Genomic DNA, 16,586 nt, shown 5'->3' on the forward strand with positions numbered 1-16,586 from the left:
GCTTCACTTAAACAAGTGGAGGCTTAGCTGCCATCAATGCCAGCTTTGGGAGAAGTTTACCTGTCTGCTTACTGGAAAAAGCCTCTCAGGCAAAGGGCACACATATCACTCTGCCTGTAAACCTGGTGTTCCTGGACACCCGCGCGGCCTGCGTTTTAAATGTATCCCGCTAAAGCCAGACGATCCAGCCTGGAGGACAGAAGTAATGAGACGTGACACTGCCCGGGGAGAGAAAAGGAGGACTAACAGATAGAGGTAATCCTTCTCACCAAGCTAACGCCTCTTAGCCTCCCACCCCTGCTGTCACATAAACCCAGCGGGAAAAGACACAACAGACATACAAAAATACACACACACACACACACAGGTGAGTAATCAATAGGAGTCATTATAGGCTAACGTATTAGCTGCGTCACGCTGGGCTGACAGGAATTCAAAAATTCATACTGTACCAACGCAGCGTGAAGTGAAACCCTGAAACATATGTTCAACACACACACACACACACACACACACACACACACACACACACATATATTTACAGTGGTGAGTTAATTCTGCTTCGATCGATGCGCTAATACAAGGATCATTTATTAGAATCATTCAGTAACAGATGATGGAAGCTATGATACAATTACCCCGTGTTTGCACAACACAAACTGGGTGTCTGCCAACACGTCTCATAGATTACCTGCAGGATTTCAGTGATATTATCAAGCTGTGCTCACTGCGGAAAACTAATGAAATATGGATTTTACTCACTCTGTGGCTGTAAATATTAAAGTTACCAGAGTTCACTAAGAGGAGCAACTGATCTGGTTTCAAGTAACGCGGCTGAACTCTGGTTAATATTCTGAATAAAGGAGTAATACAGGAGATTAGGATTTATATGACAGATTAAACTTCTCACTACATGACTTTACACAAAAATCCATATAAACCAGCTGTGTTTGATTTCACTGGTTTTGGGTGATGACGTCATAATGTCAAATGCTGTCGATGATGTCATTGCACTTGACGGAGAAGTGACTCAGAGTTAAGAAGAAACACAAAACAGTCGTGGACAGTTGGTGCAGCTCAGACACATGTTGACAGACACACAAGGGGCTCAGTCCGGATGGGTTCAGACCTGAGGACAGGAAACGTCCATGAGCAGCATCATCCACATGGATTGTTTTGATTTCCTACATTTTTATTGAGATAATTATGGCTCTTGTAAAAAAAAAATGAACTGAAACTAAACCGTTTGTTTTCTCTTTTTATTTCACTCTCATTTGTTTTTGATAATCATACATAACAGATGAAATGTAGAAACTACAACTGAAGACCCTGGGGTCCAGATTCAAACCTGCCTGAACAACTGCACTTCACTACATGAACTCGATGTACAATAGGATTAGAGTTCAAGTAGAGGAGCAAGGAAACTGGGACAAACTGTGTCCAGCGTCAACAGAGTCGAAGACAGTCATGAGGTTTGAACCCAGGTTCCAGCTGAGGAACTAGATTCCTGTAGCAGATTAGCTTTATCGTGTGTCGTGTCCAACAACTAGTGGACACAACATTCCTGAAATCCCTGCACACACACTCCTGTGTCCGACACCCCCACTTCTCTGTGGTTGTGACACGTTCAAACCCCTCATCTTTCAATCCCATGTTCCCGCCCTCCCCCGGCGATTCCCCCCCAGAACACATCTTCCACTGCTTCTCCCCGTCTGACAGCTGAGCAGCCTCAGAGTCGAGGCCCTGACAGCGTCAGCAGAGGATGGGCCGACCAGAGAGGATCAGGGGGGGGGAGTCACCAAAGCAGGAATTAATGAGCATTATAGTATTAGGTAAGAATAAGTCCCACCTTAAATCCCTCAGGATTCCTAAACAACTCCAGCAACACCTGTCACATATGATGATGGAGGGAAGAAGAGGAAGAGGAGGGTTTGATAAGAAGATGAAACAATATTCACTTGACACTGTTCAATTCCTTATCATCACAACAGCGTATATTTAAATTTGAAGTCTTATAAAAGTGATTGGAAAGGGTTTGTGAATCTACCATCGTTATTCCTGGATGTGCTTTAAGAAAAAGGACATGAGATTTCCTCTTCTGTACAAGGAATCCAAATCAAACCGGTGGACCTGGTATCGGTCAAGAAAGAAACCATGAAACTTTGCTGTGGATCCAGGATTCTGTCTTTTCACTTCCTGTAACATTGTGCAAGGAGTTCTCAACATGTTCCCTCATCTCTCAGAGAATAACTCATGGATCTTGATGAAGAACATCTGCCATGTTTAGTGGACTGTCATCGATGAGCATGTGTGTGAATCCGTGCAGATCCAGGTAAAGATCTGGATCTGGATCTGGTGAATGTGGTTTCAAGAGGGACATTCTCGTTTATTAGAAACTGGACACATGGGGTTGTGGCTACAAAATGTATTTATCTAATCTTTGTTTATCCAGAACAAATGTGTTTAATTTACTTAGAAGTTACTTAAAGTTCAGTGCAGCTGAACCGAGACGACACATTTCTGTGATTTTCATTGATCTGGTTCTTGAAAACATTCGTGTTGTAACTCGACCTGTTGCATCAGCGGCTGTGTCACTTCTCAGTATTCACAACTCTGCCGCCACAACCGAGCGAGAGAAGCAATAATCCAGCGCGAGCAGTCATCTGCCGGGGCTATTTTTTAAAGGCTTAAATCAGAGTTTGCCAGCTAACCGTGAGCTCGTGGTAAGCTGATCCCTCAAACACGGAGCATGATATGTCTGGGGGAGGTTCGATATACAGGAGGGAACCAAAACCCAATCTGCCGCTGAACGACACCTGAGAAGAACATCTCATTACACAAATAATCTCCAGACTTCACACCTGTACGTGTCAAGGAGCTGGTTGCTTATTAATTCACGCAGTGGGGATTTCCCCTGGATGTGCGGTGGTGTAAAGAAACCTCACTGACTCCCAGTGTCTCCAGTTGGGTTCACACAACTTCCTGGAAGATCAGATCTCTTCAGTTCAAGCTCCCTCGGAATTTGTGTTTGTTAGTGACGCAAAAACTCCTCAACCGATTTCCATGACACTTTGTGGAGGGGTGGGACGTGACCCACGGAAGAGCCCTTTAATGGTTGGGATGGTTCCAGATCAATGGACGATTCTTTAGCGTGGTGAAATAGGGCATTAGTCAGAGATATGGAAAGCTCTTGGTCATGCTGTATGTCCTCTGGACTAGAAATAACTACACTAAACATGAATAGTTCAATAAGAAGCTCCTGGTTTACGACGTGCTGCAGATCTGCCCTGACAGGAACTCAAGGTTACAGGCAGGTCATTGTTAAAGTAACTTCAGTCCAAATACAGACTTCTTGAATTCAGCACCATGTTCAATTTGCACGATTTGCAAATGGCAGCACAATGAACTTGTTGGTTTGTAACGTGAGGTTAAGATCTGACATAGAACTATGACATGGTCACTGAATAAGAAAAGAGAGGTCGATTCATTTGGCCGTTAAACTTCTAAACACTAAAGAGTTGTGACCTCGAAGGTTCCTGATCAGGGCAGAGATGATGAACACACTTATAACCAGGAGGTTGGGTTTAGCTGCTGGGCCTGGGTGAAGGTTTCAGCTCTACCACGACAACACTGATACCAAATGATCTTTAAACCTTTCAAGGTCACTGGTTCCACCTTCTCACAGGGAATATTTACTGGTTCTCTTCATGGTCAAACATTTTATATGGTTTGTGCTGCTGGTTGTGGAAAAGCGATAAATTGGAATTGGTCAACTTTAGATGAATATAAATTAAAAATCTCACAGCTAATACATTTAAGATGTTTAAACCTCACAAGCTTCGCAAGAACCAAAGTCTCTGAAGACATCGGATGCATGTCAGATGTTTCTTTATATATTAAATAGATGTATAATATAATATATCTATTACATATATTATGCATCTATTTACTTTATTTAGATATAAAATACAAATGTAAACGTCTACTTTAGAGTTTGAATAGAACCCCCCCCCCCATCAGTCCACATTTGCTTTATATCACCTGTGTGTATTGAATCAAGGGATGTTCCTCTCTCTGCTCTGGGGAAGTCCTTCCTGTCGTTTGTTTGGCAGCGGTATCAGCGTGGGCCGAGAGGCAAAGCTAACACCCAGTGTGCCGGGGAGCGGGGGGGGGGGGATAGACCTGTCTGACAGAGGATACTGCCATTCAGCTGCAAATGAGCTTGTAATTAGCCTTTACACATTTGCCTGGGGGGGAATTAGTGTGCGTGTGTCATTATGTTTTTTAACCCATTTTCCTCTGAATAGGGGTTGATGGTGATAAGTAGATAATACTAATTACTTCTCCTCCCAATTGCTTGTTAATTGTGCTTGGTGTGGATTTATACAGCATGGTTACACCCCCCCCCCCCCCCGCCCTCATTTCCACGCACAGACACACACGTGCATGCCCCCCCCCCCCCGCTTTGCCTGTTGGCAAAATAAACAGGTCATTTTTAAGGCATCTGTTTAAGTCTCACTCTTAATAGTCCCCTGAATGTGCCTGATGTTTTTTTTTCCTAGGAAATTGGTGAAAATGACAAATTAAAGTTATGATCTCACAGTGTTACAGGAAGTGAAAGAAAATCCTGCATCAGCACCAAAATGTAATGTTTATATTTTATAGTTTATATAATATTTGTATCATTCTCTGCATGAATTAGTTTTTCAAAGGGTTTAACCTGATCCAGGTCATATAACAATGATAACAATCATAACTTCAATGCAGCATTATCAGCATGCAGCTGTTGAAGTTATATACTGTGAGATGTTATTTCTTTAAATGCTCTGGTGTCAAATCGGTTTCTGGGGAAACACCGGAACATCCCGGACTCATGTGAGTCCTTAAAATATCAGTTGCAGTAGCATCACCAGTGAAGTCAAGAGTGAATCATATAAATATATATAAATATATGATATTTATATGATCTGCCCTGTTTCTACAAACACACACATCATCTGTTCATCCCACCACCCTCTTACACCATCCTGTTGTAACGGCTTGGGAGCACTTAAGCAGATTTTGGTTCAGTCTGCACTCAAAGTGTTAAACAGATTGGACGAGCGGATTTCTTGTAATGAAGGTGAGTGTGTCTGTGTGTATGTGTGTGTGTGCGTGTGTGTCTGTGTGTGTGTCTGTGTGTGCGTGTGAGGGGGTGTGTGTGTCTGTGTGTGTCTGTGTGTGTGTGGTGGTGATTGGCGCGAAGTGTCTGAAACTTAGAGGGGTTAGATTAGCTGTGAGCATGATCTTCACCGAGGTCATTTCTCCCCTTCTGTGCCCCAGTGCACTGACACACACACACACACACAGAGACACACACAGACACACAATCCCCTTTCCATTAGCCTACCAATCCCACCTGGTATTTTAATCTAGATTTAGGATCTAACACATATCAAATGCTTGTCCTCTGCTTAGTGACTCTAAACTCCTTCTACAGCCCAAACTCTGCTGAACGTCTCACCAGAGGATTCGTGCAGCCTCCTCTTGTGACTGGCTGAAAGGATTAGTCAGCGGGTCATGTGACTTTAACTATGTCAACACAATGAATCTGGTTAATATCTGCTGTGGTTACAGGTTAGTGATAAAATCGAGGAAAAGGTTGTTTCTCAACATTTCCCCTGATTTCTCAGAGGATAATTCATGCATCTGGATGAGGTCAATTAAAATGTGTTAAATCAGGGAACAGTTCGGCCCTTCCAGTTTATTTTATGATTCGAGGATTCATGTCACACATAAAAGAAAACTGTCGTCTAACGATCAGATCCAAAACATCCTAATTAATAAACGTAACTCCAGATGTTGGCTGCCGGGGCCTCGGTGTCTGGCTCATATCTGTATTCTAGACGGATTAGTCGATTAAACCCCTTCACCTTATTTTAAACCAGATCATCCTTCACCTGACTGCAACCTTCATGCAAAGCCTCATATTCACTGGACTAATCTATGTCTGACCACAGGTGTTTATTGTTAAGATCTATAATCTAAAATTCTGTATTCAGGGTTTGATCTGTTGATGCGTAATTGACACGCTGATTTCCCCCCCGTTGGTTATTATGTGCAAATGAAACGTAACATGTTTGCATTATAGCTGACAGATGCTTACAGGCTCTTTATCCTGATTAATAAGAAAACTAAGACTGATTAATGAGCTACTCAGATGACAGGGATTGAACCGGGCAGCGGATCATGAGCCCTGGAGTTGCTCGGCCTCACATCCATGTCTCGGGGCGTTTTCCTCCTGTCTCGGCCTGGCTGGAGGTCAGGGGGATAGCCCCGAGGTGCCACCACGTCCGTTTTAATTACACGGGTATTAGCTGGTCTGAGATCGCCACAGCTTTGTGCCCCGACGGGTCCTCTGGACCAAATGTCCAGTTTACAAAACCATGAGCACTGGGACCATCCAAGCAATAACTGGGATTTGGAAGTTTTCCCTCTGTCATAAAGTCGACACCAGGAAACTTAATTCACAGACATTTGACCTACAGTTTGTAAAGTTATGTCTGAGTTAGTTTTTATGAAACAACCTTTCCTCCACGCTCACCTCCCCCTGAGGCAGGAATCCATCTCCATCAGATCAGACCTATTAAATGACCTATCCTCTCTTGTTTGCTCACTGCAGTTATCCTGGCAGTCAATGTATCCTCAGGCTAAGCCAAACAAGCTGATCAGCCAGTCACCTCTGTACACACAACCCCCCACTAAGAGGCTAATGGCCGGGATGTATAATCCTTCTCAAAACAACTACAGAGATGCTAATTGTATCTCTCTATAAATACAGGTTGACTCCTTGTCCTCCTCCTTTATTCGCCTGCTCCCTCGGGCACCAGTTTCTCTGAATTACTCCAATACCAGGAAACCCTCAGTTGCGTAAGAGCCGCAGCAGATAGATGCTGCAAGTGTCAATAAAGTGAAGTGGAGAGAGCGCACGGACTTTTACGCACCGGTGGACACATCGATCCATGCGCCCTAGGAACCTGCACAGCTTCTCCTGTGAGCTCCGACAGCAGCCAGGCGACATGTTCCCGTTGCCGATGTTCACACCGGACCAGGTCGCTCGGGTGTGCGAGAACCTGGAGGAGACCGGGGACATCGAGCGCCTCGGCCGGTTCCTCTGGTCCCTGCCCGCCGCCGTGCCGGGCTCCGCCGGGGAGGCGCTCAACCGACACGAGTCGGTGATGCGAGCCCGGGCGCTGGTCGCTTTCCACGGAGGAAACTTTGAGGCTCTGTACCAGATCCTCCAGAGCCACAGGTTCACGCGCGAGTCGCACGCCAAGCTCCAGGACCTGTGGCTGGACGCGCACTACCGGGAGGCGGAGAGGCTGCGCGGCCGGCCGCTGGGCCCGGTGGAGAAGTACCGGATCCGCAAGAAGTTCCCTCTGCCCCGCACCATCTGGGACGGCGAGCAGAAGACGCACTGCTTCAAGGTAAACTGGGACGTGATGGTTTGAGTGGCCACGTGTTCACAAAACACAGAAAACCACCACATCTTCATTTTGAGAACCTGAGCATCACTTTGCCTTTTCGACCTGACTCTGGTCTGAGCTGAGCCAGAAGATAACGGTTCACATGGTGATCCTCCTGCCTTCGGCCCTGAAGCCACTAAACTGCTTAAGATCAGACATCTCACACAAATCTCAGTTATTTATGATTCCACGTCAGATTACTGTACATTCATCCTGTTTACAGCTTGTAAATAACTAACTACAGGCTGTGTTTACCTGTGCATCTGGTTTCTTCTTGTAGTCACTAGATGCTGCAGCAAAGGGCCACATCCCCCCACGGGATTCATCACAGTGTCATCTTCTCTTTAATTAGCAGCTTCTCCTTCCAAATACCAACTACTTGAGCTTTGCTTTGAGCACAGAGCTGCAGGAGTCCTATCTACGAAGTTTAGGAGCAGACGACTGGAGTGATGCCGACAGACTTTTGCTGTTAGAAACCATTAAAGTTGTTATGTTTTATTTATTAAACTATTCGTCCGGTCACTGTCACTAACAACGTGATGGACAGTTTCATCATATTTACATTTTAAGTGTCATTAAAGTTACGATAAAGTTAAAAGAGAGAAATGAGCAACAAACCAAACCTGCTCTTTGCTTCTTCGGTGTATTTGTGTGTGTCATCTCCCTCTTGTGGGGGGGCAAAGTATTGCTCATAAATCTACTTAATCTCTAATTCAAAACTCAGAAGCACATTAACATGATCCAATTTAGTGGATGATTATCTGTTAATAAACCGAATCTAACAAGATTATATCATATGAGAGTGTTGAGATTATTGTGGTTTAATGGGATGAAAACAACACGGACGCCTAATTAAGCCGCATGTTCCGATGTGTCCTCCAGGAAAGAACTCGCAGTTTGCTGAGAGAGTGGTACCTCCAAGACCCGTACCCCAACCCGTCCAGGAAACGGCATCTGGCGCAGGCCACCGGACTCACACCCACACAGGTCGGCAACTGGTTCAAGAACCGCCGCCAAAGGGACCGGGCCGCATCTGCAAAGAACAGGTACGTCAGAAATGACCAAAGATTTATTAATTCAACAAAATAAAAGACCATGAGTCCTTTAAAAATGTGAAAAACTGCTGATATCATGAGGTACAGCGATGAGGACACATTATTAAATGTGTTTAAACTAAAGAAACCTTTTTAGCTCTTCCCTCCGGGGCTTGTCTAAACCAAAGAGCTCATATTTACAACCCTGTCCTCACTCTCATCTCTCCCTCCACCCAGATTGCAACAGGATCCGTCCCACCTTCCCTCGGAAAGCTCCCCGGACGGGTCCCTTCAAGAGCGTCGCCACCACCCCCACCTTCTACCTCCCTCCCCTCGCCACCCGGGCAGCCCGGAGGCCAGCGACTGCAGCACAGAGACCGAGCGCAGGGGGACGGGAGCCTCCACTCCGGAGATCTCCGTCAGCAGCGACAGCGAGTTTGAGTCTTGAGAGGACGGGACTCTCGTTCATGGACAGACTCTTGTTTCCTGCAGGGACGAGAGCAGCGTCCGTCCTCAGACGTACGACAGAGACAATCTGTGGCTGCGGACGCACGGAGATGTCCGCGCAGGAAGGTGGACGAGCACGGAGAGCTGCTGTGGCTCAGACGGAACGATATGCAAAAACATAATGCACTTAAAAAAAGCACCATGGCACAAACATGACCTTCACTGTTTTATGAATGAATGAACCGTGACTCTGGACTGTACATAGGTAAACATCTGCATAGAAGTCCTACAAGACACAAGTACTCTCAGGAAAAGTATTTATAGAAATAACACCAACGGTCTTTAGATAATGTGAATATTAATACTTTAAGTTTTGATACAGATTTCAGTGAATATTTTGATAGATCACTTTCTAATAGTTTTATTGTAAGCGACGTAATACATTTGTTTGGAGACTGCTCAGACACGGTGAACATTAAATGCCTTGAGTAGGCTACTATTGTATGTGAATATGTTTACATGCAAACATTTATAATTGGACTATTATCAGAGCAAAGCAAAACCCAGACTGGATATTTTCATGCAAACATAAGAACGATTCACTTTATGAAACCGTGTAAATCCAGTTTCATTCAGTGATCCTGAAGAACGGCTTTGCTCTGACCTTAATAATAATAATAATAATAATGTGCATGTAAACATAGCAAACGAGCAAGTCAACACATTTCATTGCCTTAAAAAGGAACAAAGGGCATCAGTCTTTATCAACGCAATAACTCACAGTGACGTTAAACGAGTGTTTTCTCTGTGATCACGTTCACGTGCTGCTCAAACCACCAGTCTCTGCTACCTGCTGGGTTCCACCGGCCACTTCTCTTTTGGTGGTTTTCTTTCGACGCTGCTCTGACGATGGTTTTCCTGCAGGAAGTGAAACAGAAACGACAATTTAAAAAAAGAGGTCTTAACTCAGTGTGCCTATTACATTTGAGAACAGTGAGACCTGGTCCCATGTGATCGTGTCCCCGCGTCAGAAGGACGGTTTACCGTCTGCTGTCTTTCTTTCCCGTCACACGTTCATGAAAAGATGCATTTTGTAAATGTTTTGTGTAAATAAATGAAACTATTTTTATCCAAATGTACACAGACAACTGGAACTTGTTTGTGCGACAGTGTGCAGCTCCTCCTGCAGGACGCGCAGATTCATCTGGAAGCTTTACTGGATCTTCTGCGTCTCGACATCTCGAGCTGGAAGACCTTTAACGATTGTTACGCTTCGATCTTAGTGAAGAGAATCAGGAGAAGAACTGACAGCAGCTGGTTTTCACAGTAAGGGTTTGGATCCCTGTGTAAAGAGCAGAAACAGCAGTGGAAGCAGATCAGGTGATATCAGCAGCAGGAGCAGTGATGGTGGAACATCAGTAACTTCTGCTCCAGTTCTCGATGCAGCAGATCGTCATGTCTTTCAGCTTTGACTCTTCATCGCTCTCTGGTGATGAAGAGTCAAAACAAACCTAGTTCACCTCTGCTGGTGTGAGACATGGAGCAACATTAGCATTAGCATCTGCTGTTAGCTCTGTTTTCAGCCTCCAGAGGAAACATCTGTAGCTTTTAAATGTTCAAACATGAAACCTCACAAACACTCACCGGAGTTTAAAAGACATGTCCACGTTGACAAATCCTCCTTCAAACCTCCGGAGAGACGGAGACAAGTCTTTAATTCTGCTAGCATGTTGCGAGACATAACAACAAACATGGCGGCCGGAAGTGACGTGTGTCCAGTGGGCGTCAACCTAATATAGATGCTAAACTTAATAATAAACTTTTCAATTTATTTGTTGATGAAGATTCTGGTTAAAAAATAACATATATAACATTTTGTTCACGTTACATCTAAACTAAAAAAGTAAAAAAGGTTCTCAACTGTTGTGAAATACAGATATTAATAATAATAATAATAATAATATTAGGCGACTGAAATACAAGAAATACAACGATGAAAAATTCGCTAAAATCCAAAGTGTTTTTATAAAAGGTCAAACAATTTAGTAATGATTTTAATATATATACATAAAGAAACTTACTTTGATAATTGCATCATATCCAAAGTTCGTATCATACCGTACAATATGTACTATGATATGACTTTAAACCAAAACTAGGAATATTCACAATCCTTTCTTGAAATGTAAATTGGCTATGAAACATTCTTCAAGAAGCAGAGACTCAGATGTGGGTCTTTCCAGAAAGGCTCAAAGGTCTGGAAGAAATGTCTAAAATATTATCACACAGAGAAACCAGTGATCATAAGTACAGAAATATGTCTCCAGAGTAACGACCAAGTATTCTCTGTAACATTCAAAACACTGAAACCGGTTCCTCTCCTAAAAAAAGAGCTTTAGTCTGTTCCTCCTCTCGTGTTTCCAAAGAATGGGTGTCCTCCCTCTCAGAGATCCCGCCCAGGCTGGAAGGAGAAGCAGCCTCCTTCTTTACCTGTCAGCTGTTGTCACCGTGAAACTGATGTGTAGACATCTTGAATCAGCTATCTGTTAGTTGGACCCCTGTCCTGACAGGAGGGGACAGATACCCAGAGCTTCGTGCAGCACCTGTGTGAGGATGGACAGCCAGGGGAGGAAAGTGCTGGTCTGTGACAATGGCACAGGGGTGAGTATTATTAGGATTCTATCGTATAATACACAGAGTATTAACACTATCAGTCAAGCATTCTACTCTAGCATATGTTGTATTGAATTATAATTGACTCTCCATGTAAGCTACAGATTTGTGTGTGCAGACCTGCGACAGGTGTGTTTGATTCCAGTGGTTTATTTTTAACAATGTTCCAAGAAGGCTAAGTGCCGAGCGTCTGAAGCAGCGCGGGGTGTGAATCTTTGCATACTAGAGCCTGATTCCACATCTGTCTGGACTTGCCACACAGCCTCTGTGCACACACAGCCATACATGGTTGTGACACTTTCCACTGAGCAACAATTGGATGAAAAGCAGGAAGAGAGATTTTAGATGCCTAAACCCCAGAAGTGACTTTTGAATTCTCCACAGTGGCCTTTACAAGTTGCATATGTCAGACTCTGCCGTCAGGAAACTGCTGTAGCTTGTTTTCTGCCTCGGCTTGGAATCTCCTGCACCCCCCCCCCCCCCCCCAGGCTAAGGAATGTGTCTATGGTCACTAAGACAAGTCGAGACAGTGCAGAGGTGCAGCCATGAGCACAGCAGCAGTCTGCAGGGAGGCCATGTCCCAGCAGAGCTACCAGATCAATGATTCGACATGCTTTTCAAGATGTAATGAAATTGCAGTACCGCTCTTTGACAAATAGGTGATAATCTGGTAAAAGCTTTATGACAATACACTCTAGGTCTGTTTCCTGGATGCAGATTAAGCCTCGTGAGGGATTAAAAGCAAATGGAACTGATTTATGAATTGAAATCATCCATACAAAAGACTTACAGTTAATGTGCAGGATTAACTCAGGGCAACACACACACACTTTCCGTTAAACTCCTCCCATGTTTCTGTTTGACTTCCCTCTGCAGTTTGTCAAGTGTGGCTTTGCAGGATCCAACTTCCCTGAACACATCTTCCCCGCCATGGTGGGTCGACCGATCCTACGATCCAGCACCAAAGTGCGGAACATCGAGATAAAGGTGAGGCTGGACTCAGAGGAGCGTGCACCGAGCTCAGTGAGATCATGGAGGGTCCAGCAGGTTCTTCTCCAGGTCGCACTGCTCATCCAATCGGCTGTCACTACGGTTCTGACTTGAGACAAAAGACACCAACATACAAGTCATGTATTTAAACCTAGATTAACTAACAGAGTCACCATCTTAAAAAGAACCTCCCATGATGAAATATCTCTCATATTCTAATTGTGAGTTGTTCAGTTTATTAAAGGCCTGACCCCTCCCCCCCCCCCCCCCCCCCCCCCCTCTCAGCTCATTCGAGCGTTTCACTTCCTGAGACACAGTTAAGTTCCTCATGTAACTGGAGGCTGAGCAGTTAACTCCTGTACTACTTGTAGGACGTGATACAGGGATTAAATAGAGACTGAGGGCAAAGGGCCACTAAAAGTACACGTGGAAGGTTCACAGGTTTCTAATTCTTTATCAATACCAACAAGACAAAGGCAGCAGAGTCCCCAGGACAATTGTCCTCATCTTTCTGTAAAGTACTCATTTGTTTTTATTCCCCAAAACAAACGGTTGAGCCCTCAATACATTTAAAGTACTTTCTGAAACCTTTTACTTTGGCCTATATATATATATAATATCTAATACTATTGGAGCAGAGCAAGTTTAAATGTAACACACACACTTGTAGCATCACTTAAATATAGAAAAAAGACAACAAAGAAAATTCCCTTCCCCGTTTCCATAAGAAAAGAAACGATTCTTTATTTGTACTAAGATAAATTCACTGAGTTCTTACCAAAGCAATGGCTGAACCCCTCCTCCACTTCCTGCCCAGGACCTGATGGTGGGCGACGAGGCCAGCGAGTGTCGCTCCATGCTGGAGGTGTCCTACCCCATGGAGAACGGCATGGTGCGCTGCTGGGAGGACATGCTCCACCTGTGGGACTACACCTTCGGCCCAGACTGTCTGAACGTCGACCCAACACAGTGCAAGGTGCAGCAAACTGCAGATGTTACATAGAACGAGTTTTAACCTTTCAGAATAAAGCTACACAGCAGGAAGTAACAAAACACAATCAAGTACTAAAACTTCATTTTCCTGCTGGAGGAATAAAAGGACACATCGACATCGAACACAGAAAACCTTTGACTTTACTTCTTCTAAAGGTCCTGCTGACCGAGCCGCCCATGAACCCCACCAAGAACCGGGAGAAGATCGCAGAGGTCATGTTTGAGAAGTACCAGTTCCACGGCATCTACGTGGCGATTCAGGCCGTGCTCACCCTCTACGCTCAGGGTGACATATTTAAACTTGCTTTAATTTGTACTGGTGAAAGAAATCCAACATCTAACTTCTCTCTCCTGCTCAGACCCTCGTCTGCTTCCTGCTGATAAACGATGGATTCATTGATTGTTGGGATGTTTCACTCGGGTCCTCAGGTTTGCTGACGGGCGTGGTCGTGGACTCGGGGGACGGTGTCACCCACATCTGTCCGGTGTACGAGGGCTTCTCCTTACCCCACCTCACACGCAGGCTGGACATCGCAGGACGTGACATCACGCGCTACCTCATCAAGGTGGGCCGGCAGACTTGAGAGCACACGTGGAGAAACTGAACAATCTTAGAAAATGTAATTTGTGGTTGCCTCTGTTAATAAAACCTCTTCTCTCATCTTCGCACCACCAGCTCCTGCTCCTCCGCGGTTACGCCTTCAACCACTCGGCGGACTTTGAGACTGTGCGCATGATGAAGGAGAAGCTCTGCTACGTGGGATACAACATCGAACAGGAGCAGCGTCTGGCCACAGAGACCACCTACCTGATGGAGTCCTTCACGGTGCAGTGACACACTCAGAACTCGAAGGAGTAGTCTCTCTTATCCGTTTCCTGGCTGAGAATTAAATGAGAAAATCGATGCCACGATCAAGGGACAAGTTCCCAGTTTAAATCTATAAATCTTGTCTTGTGAAGCTTTAGATTAGGAAGCAGAATAATCTCTTCACCTATGAGTCCACATGCATCACAAACAACGTTGTATGTTCAGGATCAGAAACCAATTGTGTTGTTTCGTGGTGCAGCTCCCCGACGGCCGGCAGGTGAACGTGGGCGGGGAGAGGTTCGGCGCTCCTGAAGCTCTCTTCCAGCCTCACCTCGTCAACGTGGAGGGAGCAGGGGTCGCCGAGCTGCTGTTCAACACCATCCAGGCAGCCGACATCGACCTCAGGTCCGAGTCTCACATTTCCTCTAGTGTCCTATGGAGGTTTTTATGTGAATGTAAAAGTCTGCAAAGTTAAAAAATAGGTGGCTGACATTTCCTACAGCTGACCAATCAGAGCATACTGGGCTTTATCAGGAGGGGGGGTCTTAAAGAGACAGGAGCTAAAACCAAGTGTTTGAGACAGAGGCTGAAAAGAGGAGCTGCAGCGATGGACGGTCTGAGGACAGTGACGTGTTTTCAGTTTTTATTCCAAACCTGAATATGAGCACAATGAGTCTCCTTGAATGAAGAGTGATGTTTCTCTGACGCCCCCTCCACCATCTGTCTGTTCTGTGAGCAGGGCGGACTTCTATAAGCACATCGTCCTGTCGGGGGGGTCGACCATGTACCCCGGCCTCCCCTCCCGACTGGAGAGAGAGATCAAGCAGCTGTACCTGGAGCGGGTGCTGGACGGAGACACACAGAAGCTCTCAGTAAGGACCTCTCCCTCGTTCAGTGTTGATAATCTGGGCTCTAACACTCAGGAGGTTGAGTCAGATGTTACACAAGGATTACGCTTCTATAAGACCTTTGCATAAATGGCATTAGCCCTTAATGTAATTCTGCAGTAATCTGTAGCACATAAAACCTTTTCCATCAATGTAATACATGTTTTATACCACAAATATAACAGCTTAAAAATTATAAAAGCTTTTGCGATAATAATGAAAATTGACAAAACGATCTCACTTCAAGGTTCATTTACTTACTTGCTTCTGAGCTTTCAACCATAACACATGGTTTTCATCAGCAGGTGGAGTTTCTCTGATATTAATCTGTTTTAAATGCTTGACCAGGAGGAAGTTATTTATTTATATATATATACAGCATATATGTTGTATTTGTTGCAAGAACGTTTTTTTGCAGCAGTTTTATTATTATTAAGAATAAATAATATGTCCATTTACTTCTGTGTTTTAATTGCACCTCCCCTGTTCTCTCTGCTTCTCCCTGAGCAGAAGTTCAAGATCCGCATCGAGGACCCTCCCAGACGTAAACACATGGTGTTCCTAGGTGGCGCTGTGCTGGCCAACATCATGAAGGACAAGGACTCCTTCTGGCTGAGCAGAGCCGAGTACGAGGAGAAGGGCCTGGGGGTTCTGCAAAAACTGGGGGGTGGAGTCAGATGAATTAAATACATCAATAAATAAAGGTGTGACCTAAATATTTCAATTTTTATATCACTTTTCATAGTTACATGTGCTGGATTCATTGATTAAGAATTCAATCAATCAATCTGTTTATCAATTAATGCATAATTAATTAATACATATCCAGAAAAGTGTTTTCATTACAATTTTGATCCTCAAATTACTTTGAACGTTCCCAATGTAAAATGAAATGAAATGTGTCAGACTACAAACATCTACTGTCGAGATAAAGAGACAAATTACAACTCAAAGGTTCATATGATGTTTTTTTTGCATTTTGACATTTTAACTTCAAGTATTTTATTGATCAGATATTAAATATCTTTAGGGAAAACTGCCATTTTTGAATAAATGTTATCAGACCTGCTAATTAAGCCGTGTGCCGTCTTTCATGAGTTAATAAGACAATTTGATAAAAGTGAAGTTTGTATTTGCTTCCCTCTGGTGGTTGACTTCAGATGACACGGACTGTATTTATTATATATATCAACCACTCAAAGCACACACACACACACACACACACACACACACACACACACACACACAC

General features: G+C 44.3%; 2 protein-coding genes across 3 annotated transcripts; both read left to right on the plus strand.

The window, feature by feature from the left end:
* Positions 1 to 5,747: 5,747 nt before the first annotated feature.
* Positions 5,748 to 9,748, plus strand: six7 (SIX homeobox 7). The gene is made up of 3 exons (XM_034615042.1): positions 5,748 to 7,466; positions 8,388 to 8,551; positions 8,777 to 9,748. Exons 1-3 carry the CDS (start codon positions 7,002 to 7,004, stop codon positions 8,985 to 8,987), a joined length of 840 nt encoding a protein of 279 aa, XP_034470933.1. The 5' UTR covers positions 5,748 to 7,001; the 3' UTR covers positions 8,988 to 9,748.
* Positions 9,749 to 11,473: 1,725 nt separating this feature from the next.
* Positions 11,474 to 16,405, plus strand: zgc:101810 (uncharacterized protein LOC493612 homolog). 2 transcript variants are annotated; one of them, XM_034615000.1, is made up of 9 exons: positions 11,476 to 11,647; positions 12,536 to 12,646; positions 13,467 to 13,625; positions 13,799 to 13,928; positions 14,072 to 14,208; positions 14,319 to 14,468; positions 14,710 to 14,855; positions 15,190 to 15,322; positions 15,848 to 16,405. In XM_034615000.1, exons 1-9 carry the CDS (start codon positions 11,600 to 11,602, stop codon positions 16,016 to 16,018), a joined length of 1,185 nt encoding a protein of 394 aa, XP_034470891.1. In that variant the 5' UTR covers positions 11,476 to 11,599; the 3' UTR covers positions 16,019 to 16,405. The 2 variants fall into 2 exon arrangements, with proteins under 2 accessions (XP_034470892.1, XP_034470891.1); XM_034615001.1 differs by lacking the exons at positions 15,190 to 15,322; positions 15,848 to 16,405 and adding an exon at positions 14,965 to 14,976 and having other exon boundaries at positions 11,474 to 11,647; positions 14,710 to 14,932.
* Positions 16,406 to 16,586: the final 181 nt, after the last annotated feature.

The sequence above is a fragment of the Hippoglossus hippoglossus genome, chromosome 18 (genome assembly GCF_009819705.1).
Source record: "Hippoglossus hippoglossus isolate fHipHip1 chromosome 18, fHipHip1.pri, whole genome shotgun sequence".
Taxonomy (NCBI): Eukaryota; Metazoa; Chordata; class Actinopteri; order Pleuronectiformes; family Pleuronectidae; genus Hippoglossus; species Hippoglossus hippoglossus.